Source organism: Typopeltis vanoorti, chromosome 4 (genome assembly GCF_054136105.1).
Source record: "Typopeltis vanoorti isolate ZY-2024b chromosome 4, IOZ_Tvanoo_1.0, whole genome shotgun sequence".
Lineage (NCBI taxonomy): Eukaryota > Metazoa > Arthropoda > Arachnida > Uropygi > Thelyphonidae > Typopeltis > Typopeltis vanoorti.
The window spans coordinates 70688846-70702018 of NC_143552.1; the positions used below are offsets into that span (position 1 = coordinate 70688846).

Sequence of the window (13173 nt, forward strand, 5' to 3'; positions counted from 1 at the left end):
TGCATGCTAACTGACAGTTATGTATAACACAGAACATAAAGCATGATTCAGGGTTAAATGACTTCCAGAAAAATGCCACCATAGGGTACCATATTAATCATTGATCAGCTGTACAATTTTGACACAATTAGAGAAATCTAAGATCAGTTGGCTGACATAAAAGATAGAAATGTCTCGAAGACCACAATCTGATGAAAGGATTCTGTATTCTTTCAAATGGCATTGATAGATTTTCGCAACTAAGAGTTCAGGGTAGCCACAAATGGCTGTAAACATTTGTGCTAGGATATCATGCATGCAGTGGTAAGGAGTGACGAATCACCATACAGTCTTCACATAAGATGGATGTGTTTGGTTATGGCAAGTTATGGCATGGTATAAGGATATTTCAAATATCAATATAACAAATGTTATATTGATATTCTGTGTATTGCTTATGATATGAATTTCCTTGAAAACAAGATGATAAAAGTTACAGAAAAATATTGAAACACAACAGAATTAGCAAAGCTCATATGGCAGGAAATCAAATGAATAAATTTATATGGAATAAGAGAGAAATTAGTTAAAACACAAAACCAGCTGCATACAGGACAGTGTTTAAACTAATTTTAACTTATGGATATGAAAGCTGGGTTAGAAATAAAACTTTATCAAAGACTAGAGAGCACAGATACAATATGAAAGTTATGAGAAAGATTAGGAGAGTGAACAGATGGTATCAATGGCAGTATCATATTAAAAATGAGGATATAATGAAAGAACTTGACATTGTTAGCATTTAGGAATGTGTTAGTAGGTGGTATGGTCATTATAACAGAATGGGAAAGAAAAGGTTAGCAAAACAAGCATTCTTTACAAGAATAGTAGGAAAAGACCCAGAGGAAGACCGGATTGATACAGTAAAAAGTGCCTTAGAAGACAGAAATATAATATTGGAGTCATGACAGATAACAGATCAATTTGGAGGAAAATTGTTGACTGGAAGTTAGTAATGATATAACTTTTTCATCTAGTACTATCATAATATCCCCCCCCTACCTCCCAAGGTATACGTTAGGTATTCAATGAGGAGGAGGAATTTTTAATACACATTCTCAAATTTTAGATCTATAAAAAAAAAATTTTTTTAAATGTACAGATATTTAATTAATAAATGAGTAATAATGGAAGAAGGATATTCAGATTGAGAGATGAAAATTTAGTCTGATTCCATTAAACAAATATGTCAATATATTGACAGTAATTTAGTCTTCACACATATTCATATAATGCGCAGAATTATTAAATAGGTAATACATTATAGCATACAAGATATATATATATATATATATATACACACACACATATATATATGAAAATATTTAATAATAAAAGGGAGCAAACAGGGAACTGCTGAATCAAGAAATTATTAGACTCACAACCAAAGACGAGCAGGTACTCTAGCTTGCGATGTTCCATCCACCAACTCACCAGCAAAGAGAAACTCTGCTCCTGGAATGTGGTGTTTTAATCACAGATTACATGGTCAGATGAATCTTGAAGCTGACAACAGATGATGTTGATGAACACAGAAATCATAATTGCTGGCTTCTGCAGAAATGCTTCAAAGGACAAAGCAGAAAAATAGGATCTGGAATCATACTTTTATTCTTAAAGCAGCAATCATCTTGTCCAGTGCTAATTAACCACAGGTACTGATAACTCTATAATTCCGAAGGCACATCTCCATCATCATGATATGTGTGAAGAAAATGGGCACTCCAATAACTGGGATAATCTTGGACGAATGACTCATATCTTTGATGTATATAATGTTCTCTATATAGCAAGACATAATACCCCTTTTTTTGTGAATGCTTAAGGTTTCAGAAATAATGGCATACAAACTATGCCTTCCTTCAACTTGTTAAAAAAAAATGGCATTTCTTAAACAAGCAGCTTCACATTGAGAGATCATCAAGACAAATTAATTTGGTATACCAAAAATTATGGTGATTAGGAAACAAGGCACACTGTACTACTCACTTCTCTTCTCAGGTATCTCTTGAAATGCAGGTACAAAATATATATATATATATATATATATACACATCAGCATATGTATTTTTATATATAGAGCATTCTTCAACCACATCTCTCATTTTCAAATAATAAGGATACTAAAACTTCATTCACTGCTTCTGTGAAAAAGGGTGAAGAAAATTTTCTTTAGTTATATTGGAAACTTTAACAAAATAAGAGAGAAAAAACTTCTTTTGTACAAGGGGAAAGTCCAATTCTTCAAACTACATCAATCAGCTTTGTGCAATAGCTCAGCTCACATAAATTCAAGGAAATAAAATGAATAAAATGTTTATATACAGTCAATAAATTGAAGGCTTCTTGGCAAGATAATTTTTAAAGCATGTGAAACCTTTTTCCCATAAGAAAAGAAAGGAAAAAAGAATAAACAGGATAAGCAATTGCAAGAAAAAAAAATAAAATAAAAACCATCATGGCACTTGCTGTAAGATAGATTTCCAAATAAGCCCTACATCCTTTTCTTCTTTCTTTCTTTTCTTTTTTTTTTTTACTTCTTTCCCATTTCTTTGTCTTCACTCTTCATCAATTAATAAAAATACTTTTTCTTAAAAAAAAAAAACAACAACTACTGATCTTTATTTTGAAGAATTTCACTTTGACTTACTCGTATTTTAAGAAAAAAAAGCGAACTGAACAATAACAAATAAAATATGAAGATCATAATCTTTTGAATTTCCTTTCCACTTGATTAATTATTATGATGAAGAAATCTTGCATAATACAGCCTCTTGCCACCTTTCTTCTTGAATCTTTCACTGTGATATGAACGCCTTCCTTTTGATATATTAACATTATGGGGTACAGCATACTTTCCATGGTACCTGGTATGACTTGTTTTAACATCTTGGAAACTACTAGAACACCTGCCGTTCGCAAAAGCTGGAGCCATCTTGAAGCAACTACAGGATTAATGGACTAGTGCCATTATATCCTCTCTTGCTAGCAGAATTTTCCTTGCTTTCCCACCTTTGGCACTGCCTTGTCAGCTTCAAGGAACAGATATAATTCTTAGAAGCTCTTCATATTAGAATGGTGATGAGGAGGAGCATCAAGACTCAGATACTAACCTTTGAATTTGAAGATGCCCCATCCAAACGGCGACGTTTATGGTCTGAAATGGACAAACAAGTAGCAATTAGGTAAAATATGTGCATAAACATTACCAAAAGATTTTAACAAAGCAGAACACAAAATAATCACACACACACACACACATATATATATATCAGGAGAGCCTGTGTAGCTAAGTCGAAGTGCGTTTACATTCTATGGCACTCTTGACTGCACGATGAAAGACTTCGGTTCGAATCTAGTCGCCGACTAGAGGAACATTTTTCTAAGCCTCTTCTTGACTGGTTCCTGAGTTAGTCAATCTTGACATGGGCAAGCAGGTTTTTTTCTCCTGGAAACTCGGGTTTTTCATTCCATAAACTCAAGAAAATCAGATATTCAAAATATTGTGTTAGGTTAGGGAGCACCAGATGGCAGTACTTGTTAGCTGGCCTCTTCACTGCATACCTATTAATTAGTGATAGCTATCTCTGATCGGCTACCAGTGGAGATTGAACTGCCCACTCAGTCTCCAAAAGTTAGATAGGGCTAAAACGACCTCGCCTACTCCCTACGTGGGAACAAAAAAGGTGTTAGCTGATTTTTTTTTTTTTTTTTTTTGATATATATATTTATTTATTTTTTTTGAATCTCACCCATTAAAGGTTGTACACCTATAGTATATAAATTAGTATCTTGGGTTGGCTAAAAGAATGTGGAAACTCTGCACTAGAGATAGAGAACTTTTTTTTTCAAGCTACTTTAGACAATAGTTAGGGCATATAATTAGGACAAACTCATAAGTCAACTGCTCTTATAAAAATGCAGGCCAAAAAACTACTTACATGCAAAAATTTATTCTTTGCTTATACTGAGGTAACAATTGTATGAAAAGAAGAATAAAATTTTTGCCACAGTTCATATACTATTTAATTCAATTAAGCATGTCAGTGGTATCATACACATCATCCACCACCTAAAAACACTCACAGACATGGTATGATTTGAACCTGTTTGAAGAGCAGATACTTTATCTTCTTGGCCAACAAATTTATATATTTACATAAAGTAGTCCCAAGTGCCAAGTTTCATTTATTATCCACTATTAAAAAATTAATGCTTCCTCCTTCAGTGGTTTATTTGTTTAAGATGACCATTTCTGATATGTAAAGAAGCTCAAGGTATACAAAACAGTGGTGAATCTATGAGTTGTAGAATTCATGATCACTTTTTTTCATATCCCTTGAAAAGAAAACTAGTGCCTTCCTCTAACTAAAAAATGATAAAATACAAATTGAACTGAACAAGGTGTTTGATTTGCATTTTAAATTCTTGTTTCCAACCTTATTTTAATCTAGCATAAGTCACAGTAAATTTGTATATAAAGAAATGACTCAGAGTAACTTGAATCATTCATTAACTTGAACATATGATAAAATAATACCTTGCAGAGATTATTTATTATTTTTACCATGGCAGAAGTTCCCAACAGTATACAAAAAATGAAATGATGTATCACTATATTTTAAATGCACCCTGAATTTGAAAGTTGAAGCAAGTTGTTTTACTTGATTGAAGCAAAGTATTCTGGACAGGATTATTGTTTCATGCATATTTTATCCTAGTGTAAGAAAGCAATTTATATTCTAAGTTTAGTATAGCATCATTTCTATATATAAATATGTTTAGTATTTATAATAAGTGATCACCCCATAATATAAGGCAGCATGTGCTTCAAAGGAAAAACGACTTTACATTAGTCAATAATTAGGGCAAACTCATAAGTCAACTGCTCTTATAAAAATGCACTCCAAAAAACTACTTCATATACTACTTAATTCAATTAATAATTCAATGAAAAACTACAGAAGTACACATGCCCCTTATTACAGCAAACTCATAGGCACCACAGAAATAGTGTTTGATAGTGACATTTTGATATAATATAGAGAATTTTCTTCAGAATAGCAATGTGCCTATGGGGCTTTGGTTATGATTTTTCATGTGTTAATGTGTTACAGCGAGGGCTAACTGTAATATGATTATTCAAAATAATTATTTTATATACAGTAATCACTTTAGATGTAGTTCACCCTTCCATATCTATACCATATTTCCAGCACCTTTCAAGCTATTTAAAAATGCTATAATCTTTTTTTTATGACACTGAAAGTGTGATAAGAAGTTAAATGGCCCACATGCAATTAAGGATGTTTTAAGAATAAACTGCAGTCAGAATTATTTCCATTTTGTACATCTTACTTAACATCTCAATGTTAAACAATAAAATCTCCAGATGTCATCATTAACATCTTCTGTGCTTTGAGGAAAACAAATGGGATATCACATGATCATCTGTGTAAACACGGTGTAGCATCTTTAACCAAGTTAAGAATTAAGTGTTGTTCTGAAATATACTAGATATTTATTTACTATTGTTTGAGTATTGTCAGGCAACAATGACAGATAAATGTTTCCAATATGCAATCAGAAAAACCCAACTACTCCAGGCTTTCATTAATAAGACCACAATAAAAGTCAAAACCAGTCTAGATTGTGATCTTTCATAACCCCTGTCATTCTATATAAGTGAAGCACACTGCAGAAGTGTTTTAATGCCATACATCGTCTCTTTATAAAGAAAACTACTTAATGCACATTTTCTACTAATAACACATACATAATCATTAAAATTTAAATTAGAGAAAAAACAAATTCAGTCAACTCACACTATGGAAACCACAGAAAGTGCTTCATTTTTAAGATTCTTTTGGAAGTTTGTTATAACAATTTAACGGACAATCTTAGGTGTTGATTATTATTCCTAACTTATTTTAACAATATTATACCACCAGATCCACTAAATAATATAAAAAAAAAGATGCTTATTAACTGGCTTATATTTCACAGGAGTCTTCAGAGCACATCATGTTTCAGTTAACATGCGACAACGAATGACTGTCGCATGCTAACGGTTTGTACAAAATAACATAAAGATAATCATTATCATCATCAAATTCCTGACATGTACAGGATATGCTAGTACTACATGAAAAATTTACATCATTAATAACTTCCTATCTATAATTTTCCTCCAAATCAGTCTGTTACTTGTCAAGATTCCAACATTATCAGATCTTATATTTCTATCGTCTAAGGCTCTTTGTACCATATCAATCCACCTATATCTTGGTCTTCCCCTCGGTTGTTTTCCTGCCAACCTGGCAGAGAAAACTTGTTTTGCTAATCTTTCCTTGCCCATTCTGTTTAAGTGACCATACCACCTGAGATTAGCTCTGCTAATGCATTCCTGGATGCTGACAATGTCAAGTTCTTTCCTAATATCCTCGTTTTTAATATGAGATTGCCATCGATGCCATCTGCTCATGCCTCTAATCTTTCCAGGGACTCTCATATCTACGTTCTCTAGTCTTTGGTCAAGTGACTCAGCTCTCAGATCCATAAGTTAAAACTGGTTCAAACACTGGTTTGTATACAGCTAATTTAGTGTTCTGACTAATTTCTCTCTTATTCCATATGAATTTATTCAATTGACTTCCTACCATACTGGCTTTGTTGACTCTGTTGTCTATTTACATATTTAATTTACCATCTTCACTAAAAATCATGCCTAAGTAGCTGAAATGCTTTACTTGTTCCACAGATTCTCCGTTCACAACACAGTTGACATTTTAAACAATTCCACCTATTTTCATTGTCTTTGTCTTTTTATTGCTGGCCTTCATACCATATCTATTACAACAGTTATCCAATTTAGTCAGGGAATCTTGCAAACTTGTAGTGGATTTATTTAAAGTATAACATCGTCCGCATAAAACAACGAGTTGACATTAACATCTCCAATTCTGATATCATGTTTAATACCACTTTCCTTCATAATGTGATCCATATAGATAATGAATAACAGAGGGGATAATGTACATCCTTGTCTCACACCAGATTTAACATTAAACTATCTTCCTGTACTTCCTTCAATTCTAACTGCCGACTTACAACTCAAATACAGACTAAGTATTGCTTGACATAATGCCCTATTGACACCATATAACTGTAGCGTATTGAATAGCTTCTCTCTTGGCACCTTGTTATATGCCTTTTCCAGATCGACAAAACTTAAATCAAGATCTTTGTTATATTCCCATGCTTTCTCAACTATTTGTCGTAAAGTGAAGATCTGATCCTGACAGACTATATTTCGCCTGAATCCAGCTTGTTCTTCAGCAACTTTTCTTCCACAATTCTTCTCAACCGTTTCTCAAGTATACTTGCATAAATCTTGCCAGAAACAAAAAGTAGGGAAGTGCCTCTGTAATTCTCACATTCAGTTTTATTTCCCTTTTTGTATATGGGTACTATTAGAGTTCTACTGCAATCATCAGGAATTCGTCCCTCTGAACTATGCAGTGCAGCCATTATAAGACTTTTATACCACCATACTTCAGCATTTCTGGTCGAATATCATCTACTCCTGCTGATTTTCCACATTTCAAGCCTTTGATGGCTTTTTCTACTTCAAGTATGGATATGTATTCCTGACTGTACGCCTGTTGAGTGTTTTTTACCACTGTGCTATCACTGCTTGTTTCGTTTTGCAATTTTTCGAAGTAATTACTCCATACTTCAAGGATATCTTTTTCTCCCATTTTCATGTCACCGTTATCATCTTTAACTGCTTTTACAGCACTCTTTTCTCCATTTCTAAGCTTCTTCAACAACCTCCAGAATATCTTACCATCTTCTTGATATTTATTTTCTATGTTCTTGCCAAAGTTCTCCCTAAGAGCACAAGCTGACTTATTTGCAAGGAATTTTTGATAAGCTTTCTTCTTTTCCTTCACTGCCTCTTTAACTTCCTGTGTCCAGCATGGAGTTTGGATTTTTCTATCCTTAAGGACAACCTCACCACATGCCTCTCTGGCTGAATCAATGGGTTTTCTTCAAGGCTTGCCACTGAATCTCCAAGGTTTGGTTCCTGTTCTCAAACTCTTTCATTTTTTCCTGAATAATCATTGTGTATTTTAGTCTACGGGAGACGCCCCAGCAAGCATGAAATTTTGTCATGTTGTACCATCATTTTGTATATTGGTTTAAGGCAATAAGAATACAATTTGGTCAGCTAAATCCCAAATTGCCAACAGGGTGCACCACGAGAAGGTGAGGATTGGACATTAAGTCAGAAGCCCTGGTCGGTTCTCCGCATTCCTTTAAAGGCTATGTGGAGGTCTCCTCTCAGTTATACAGCTTTGACCCTTTAGCACCCCCTAATAATATAAAGATGGGTGCATAAAAGAACACTAGTGCAGTTAGCTATGTTAAGCCGAGCTAAAGCAACAGTTCACTGTTAGAAACTGAGCAGTGTAGAAGGATATGTTATACTCAGTGGCAGGAGCGTGCCAGTAGTATCCGGCACCTGAGTGCAAAACTTTAGTTGGACCCCTATACCCCTCTCCCAATAAAAAACACTTTGTAAAAATGTTATTTTTTTAATATTTGATGCATAAAGCAAGAATTTCATTTTTAATTTTATCTCCTAAATAGGAGGTCATATTTTTAAAGTCAGGATCATTAGTTATACGTCGCATGTGTTCCGATATAAAAGAATCAAACTTTTCTAACATCTCAATGCATTTTAAAAAACTGCCACTGTTGTGATCGTAAAGTTTATTACTTTTACCACGAAGAGCTAGATTTTGTTTACCTAAAAACTGTACTACAAAAATAACTTCATACCAATATTTGCTTTCATTATCTAAAACTATTTGTCGCAAATGATCAATATAAGTTTTATTTTTTAAGGATGTAATTAATTCTGTTCATTTCTTGTAATTGTTCAAATGATTTAAATTTTTCTTATGACAATTCAGGTACATTGCAAGATGTTGCCTATATTCTGCCGATAACAGCAGAATATAGAATAAAGTTAAAAACTGCAGCAGAGTTTCTTACATACGTTTAGAGCAAATGCAAATGTGAAAAAGATTAAACAAATTCAGACGTGCGTCATTCTGTAAACAGTAAACTCACGCAAGTTCAAGTTTTTACTTGTTTACGTTAAACTACTTGTCCGAACTAGGATCAGAATAAAATAAGATCTTAAGGAATAATAACAAATAAGTGATTATAACTAATTTGTTTAAGACAAATCTATAAAATATAATTAAAATTAAACAAAAATGTAATTTATTTTGATATAATTAATGAATAATATTTTTTTTAAGTATTTCCTCCTCACCTGAAATCTTTGGCGCCTTTACTATCCTGGCACCTGTGTGCGTTGCACACATTGCACATATTGTCGGCGCGACCCTGCTCAGTGGCATTTTAAATAGTTTCAATTAACATGCGACAATGACTCATTGTCACATGTTAACTGATACATGTAACATGCTTTAAAGATAGTGGTTTGAAATTCAGCAAAATATAAGCCAGTTAATAAGTTTTTTTTTTTTTTTTAATTTAGTTGATTTTGTTTTGTTATAACAGTAATAGCTATAGTGAAAGTTGATAATACTTTGATCTTTCTATAAGCCAGAAAAGATTACATCACCAGCAAGATCAAGTCAGAAGAATTGCTAGTCAATAGTACAGAGTACTCAATTTGCACTGTATATATATGTAGGTATGCTAAGAGATAGAAGGCCATGAATTTGGGGGTTGGGTTAGAAATAAAACAGTCAGAAATGAAAGATTAACATACAAATGCTGAGCACCAGAAAAATTGTATTGTGTGTGTATTTCAAAGAAACCAAAGAAATATAGAATAGAAACATTTTTTTTTTTTTGCCCAGAAAACAGAAGTAACCAATAATTATAAGAAATTCTGTATTTCTGTGGTATATTTAAATAACTAAATAGCTATTTAAATATACTATTCACAATAATGAATGAACCATCTGTACATGACTGGCATGTTTAAGAAGGAAAACAATAAGCATAAATGAATAGGTTTACAGACAAATGCATATCCAATAATTTACAGTTGCAAAATTATGAACTGGTAGTACATTCTATTGTTATGATATAGAAAAAATTATATGTTATCCTGTAATATCTTTAGCCATGCATTTCTGATGAACTAGATTTAGAAAGAGAGAGAGAGAAATTTGTTGCAAACAATAACTAACCAATATTAAATAGTATAGGCAAAATGCTATGCTTATACACCTATGCAAATACTAGATCAAACATTATTTCTAGCTAAATGTTTGTAGAAAATATAAAAGTTTCATATGTTAACCTGAGAGCTTACGAGAATACAATTCTTGGCATCCTCGAGTTGCCTTAGATTGCAGTACTTAAAAGATAGTAACTTGGGGATGCCGAGGATTGTATTTTTGTAAACTCTCAGACAAACTTACAAACTTTCATAGCTTTTGCAAACATTTGGCTTTGAAATAATTTTGGATCTAGTATCCACTTTGCATATATAATTTAACATTGCCAAAATAAAGTCTTATAGCTCTTCCTTTATTAATATCAAATAGTGTTCTATACATATGTATATGCATGTGTGTGTGTGTGTGTGTGTGTACATACTATTTTTTTTTTTATGGGACTCTCAAAAAGCTTGTAAACTCATGGTACATTAGTACTGTACTATGAGCTTACATAATACAATAGTATTGTAGTTGGGCTAAATTTTGTTAACTTTTATTAAATTTTTTTTTTGTATTTTTAAAATTTATTTTTTTTGCTTTAGATACCAAACATGAAACTTTTTCAAGCCACTTTAGGCTTTCATACTGGACAATGAATATACTGTTCAAATGAATTATAAAAACAGAGGAAAACTCACATAAAAACCTTTAATAATGTAGAATTTTCACCCAAGTATCATAGTCATTGTCAGTACAAGATCACAGAATGGCAATTGAAGAATAACAGACAATTCTAAAAAAGCACTACCTGAGTAGCTAATATGAGATAACTAAAAAAGGTCAATAATTTTCTAACGTATTTAAACATATACATATATTTGATACAACGAATTTACTTGGCTATATGACATGATTAAATAAATTTAATGACAAGAAGCTGAGAGATACCAAAATAGAAAAAAAAAAAATACTACTTATTATTCGAGCACACAACTAGTTTCATTTTCTTAGAAAACTTCATTGGATGCATAACATGAAAAAAGAAATTAAATATATATATATATATATATACATTACAAAAGACAGTTATAAATTAACTTGTAAACGTATTGTAAACATCTGAAGGCATTGTGGATGCCATAGTATTGTTGGGCATGTTCACGTGTATGCCAAAGTTAGAAAGATGTTAGAAGACTGACAATCAGGTTTTAGCTAATGTGATTATTAAGATGGACCAGATTGAGGGGGCAATTTCTGTTGATTCGACAGTTCTTTTCGCCAGTTCACTGTAGCATCCAAAAATGTTTTCTGATTCTGTCATTCATCCAGTAATCTTCCTCGTTAGGGCAAGCAGAATTAAGAACATGATTAGATAGTGCACTGGCTCTATTTCTGCCATATGTAATGTCTCTCACATGCTCTTCCATATGCAACTCAATGGATTTCTCTGTCTGACCAAAATAGGGAACATTTCAGTTACACCAAAGTATCCAGGATAAACTCCTGGATACTTTAGACTGTCATGTTTTGGTTTAGATGTACCAAGTAAGTATTAGAGTTTGGAAAGTAAAGTAAAAGAAGTGTGGATTTTAAATTTCTTGAGGATTCTAACTAACTTTGGTGAAACAGAGCTGATGGACAGTAGAGATATAAAGTACATCAGTACTATCTTTAGTGCAGTGAGCAGATGGATTAAAAAGTAGTTTACGAACAATCTGTTTAGGATAGATGTTTTTATGAAAGATTGTAGTTCTTTGGTGATTTCTTCTTCTTCTTCACAGAGGAGGGAGTGAGCATGTTTATCCAAAGTAGAAGTGATGCAAAGCTTTGGGTTTATTATGATGAGATTACACATGAAGGTATCTGTTGGTAAATGTGGTTTTTTTTTTTTTATAGAGATCTTCGGTTTTTCCGACACACAAGTGAGTGTTAGATCCAGGAACGAGAGAGAACTTCCAATTCTGAAATAAATTGTAATCTTGGGTGTTGATTGTTGAGATGGTCCATCTTAATAATCTTAGCAATCTGATTGTCATTCACTTTTCAGCTATTGAACTTTGATGAAGATGAGATCATGCCTGTGTGAATGTGCCCAACAATATCATGAAATCTGGAGCACCTTCAAATGCCAACAAAACATTTGTAAGTTAATTGACAGCTGAATTGTGATGTTTTTTTTTTTTTTTTTTTGGTATTTCTCTTTTCATGTTATGCATCCGATGAAGTTTTCTAAGAAAATGAAACTAGTTGTGTGCTGAAATAATAGTATTTTTTCTATTTTGGTATTCCTTGGTTTCTAGTAATTAGACTGATTTAATTATATATATATAAGTTATGAAAGATTAGTAGATTTAAAAAAGTACAATCTCCTACAAAGGGGATAGACATAGACCACTGGATCTGTTTAAGTTGGAAATGAAATAAAGTTCCCACGTTTCTTTATAAAGATGTACTATGAGGAAACGACTTTTATGAAGGACTCCTGTCTTTTTTTCAATGAACTCTATGTTTAGTGTTGACAGCATGTTTTATATCAAGTCTTATATTCAGCACCATGCTGAATATAAGACTTGAGTTATTCTAGACAAATAAAAGCAATCTCTTAGTTTGTCCAAAATAAGATAACCCACGAGAGCAAAGAATCTGGTAGATTTCTCATGGATAACTGAGAGGTGAAAGCCTATCCTTATGAGAAGAAAGAAAGGCGGAGATTTTTCTGATGGGGCGAAAGGCAACAAAAATATTCGGTGGTTTTAAAACTTTTGTTATGCATTCGCTAATGGCATGCACAGAAGTGATAGAAATGCAAGTTATTTCTTCTGTATTTGAAGCGTAGAGATATCATAACTGTTAAAAGTTTTTTCGATGAATGAATTCTTAAAACCATTAGATGTAAAAGTTCTTCTGATTCTGAAGAACA

The 13173-nt window shown here is 32.6% G+C and overlaps 1 protein-coding gene across 1 annotated transcript in view; it reads right to left on the reverse strand.

The window, feature by feature from the left end:
* The window catches only part of tho2 (THO complex subunit 2-like protein), a 779097-nt gene that overhangs the window by 169803 nt on the left and 596121 nt on the right, over positions 1-13173 (reverse strand). The window contains exon 35 of the mRNA XM_090391861.1: positions 3153-3196. Within this exon, the coding sequence (XP_090247987.1) occupies positions 3153-3196 (44 nt within the window). The remainder of the gene's footprint in view (positions 1-3152; positions 3197-13173) is intronic.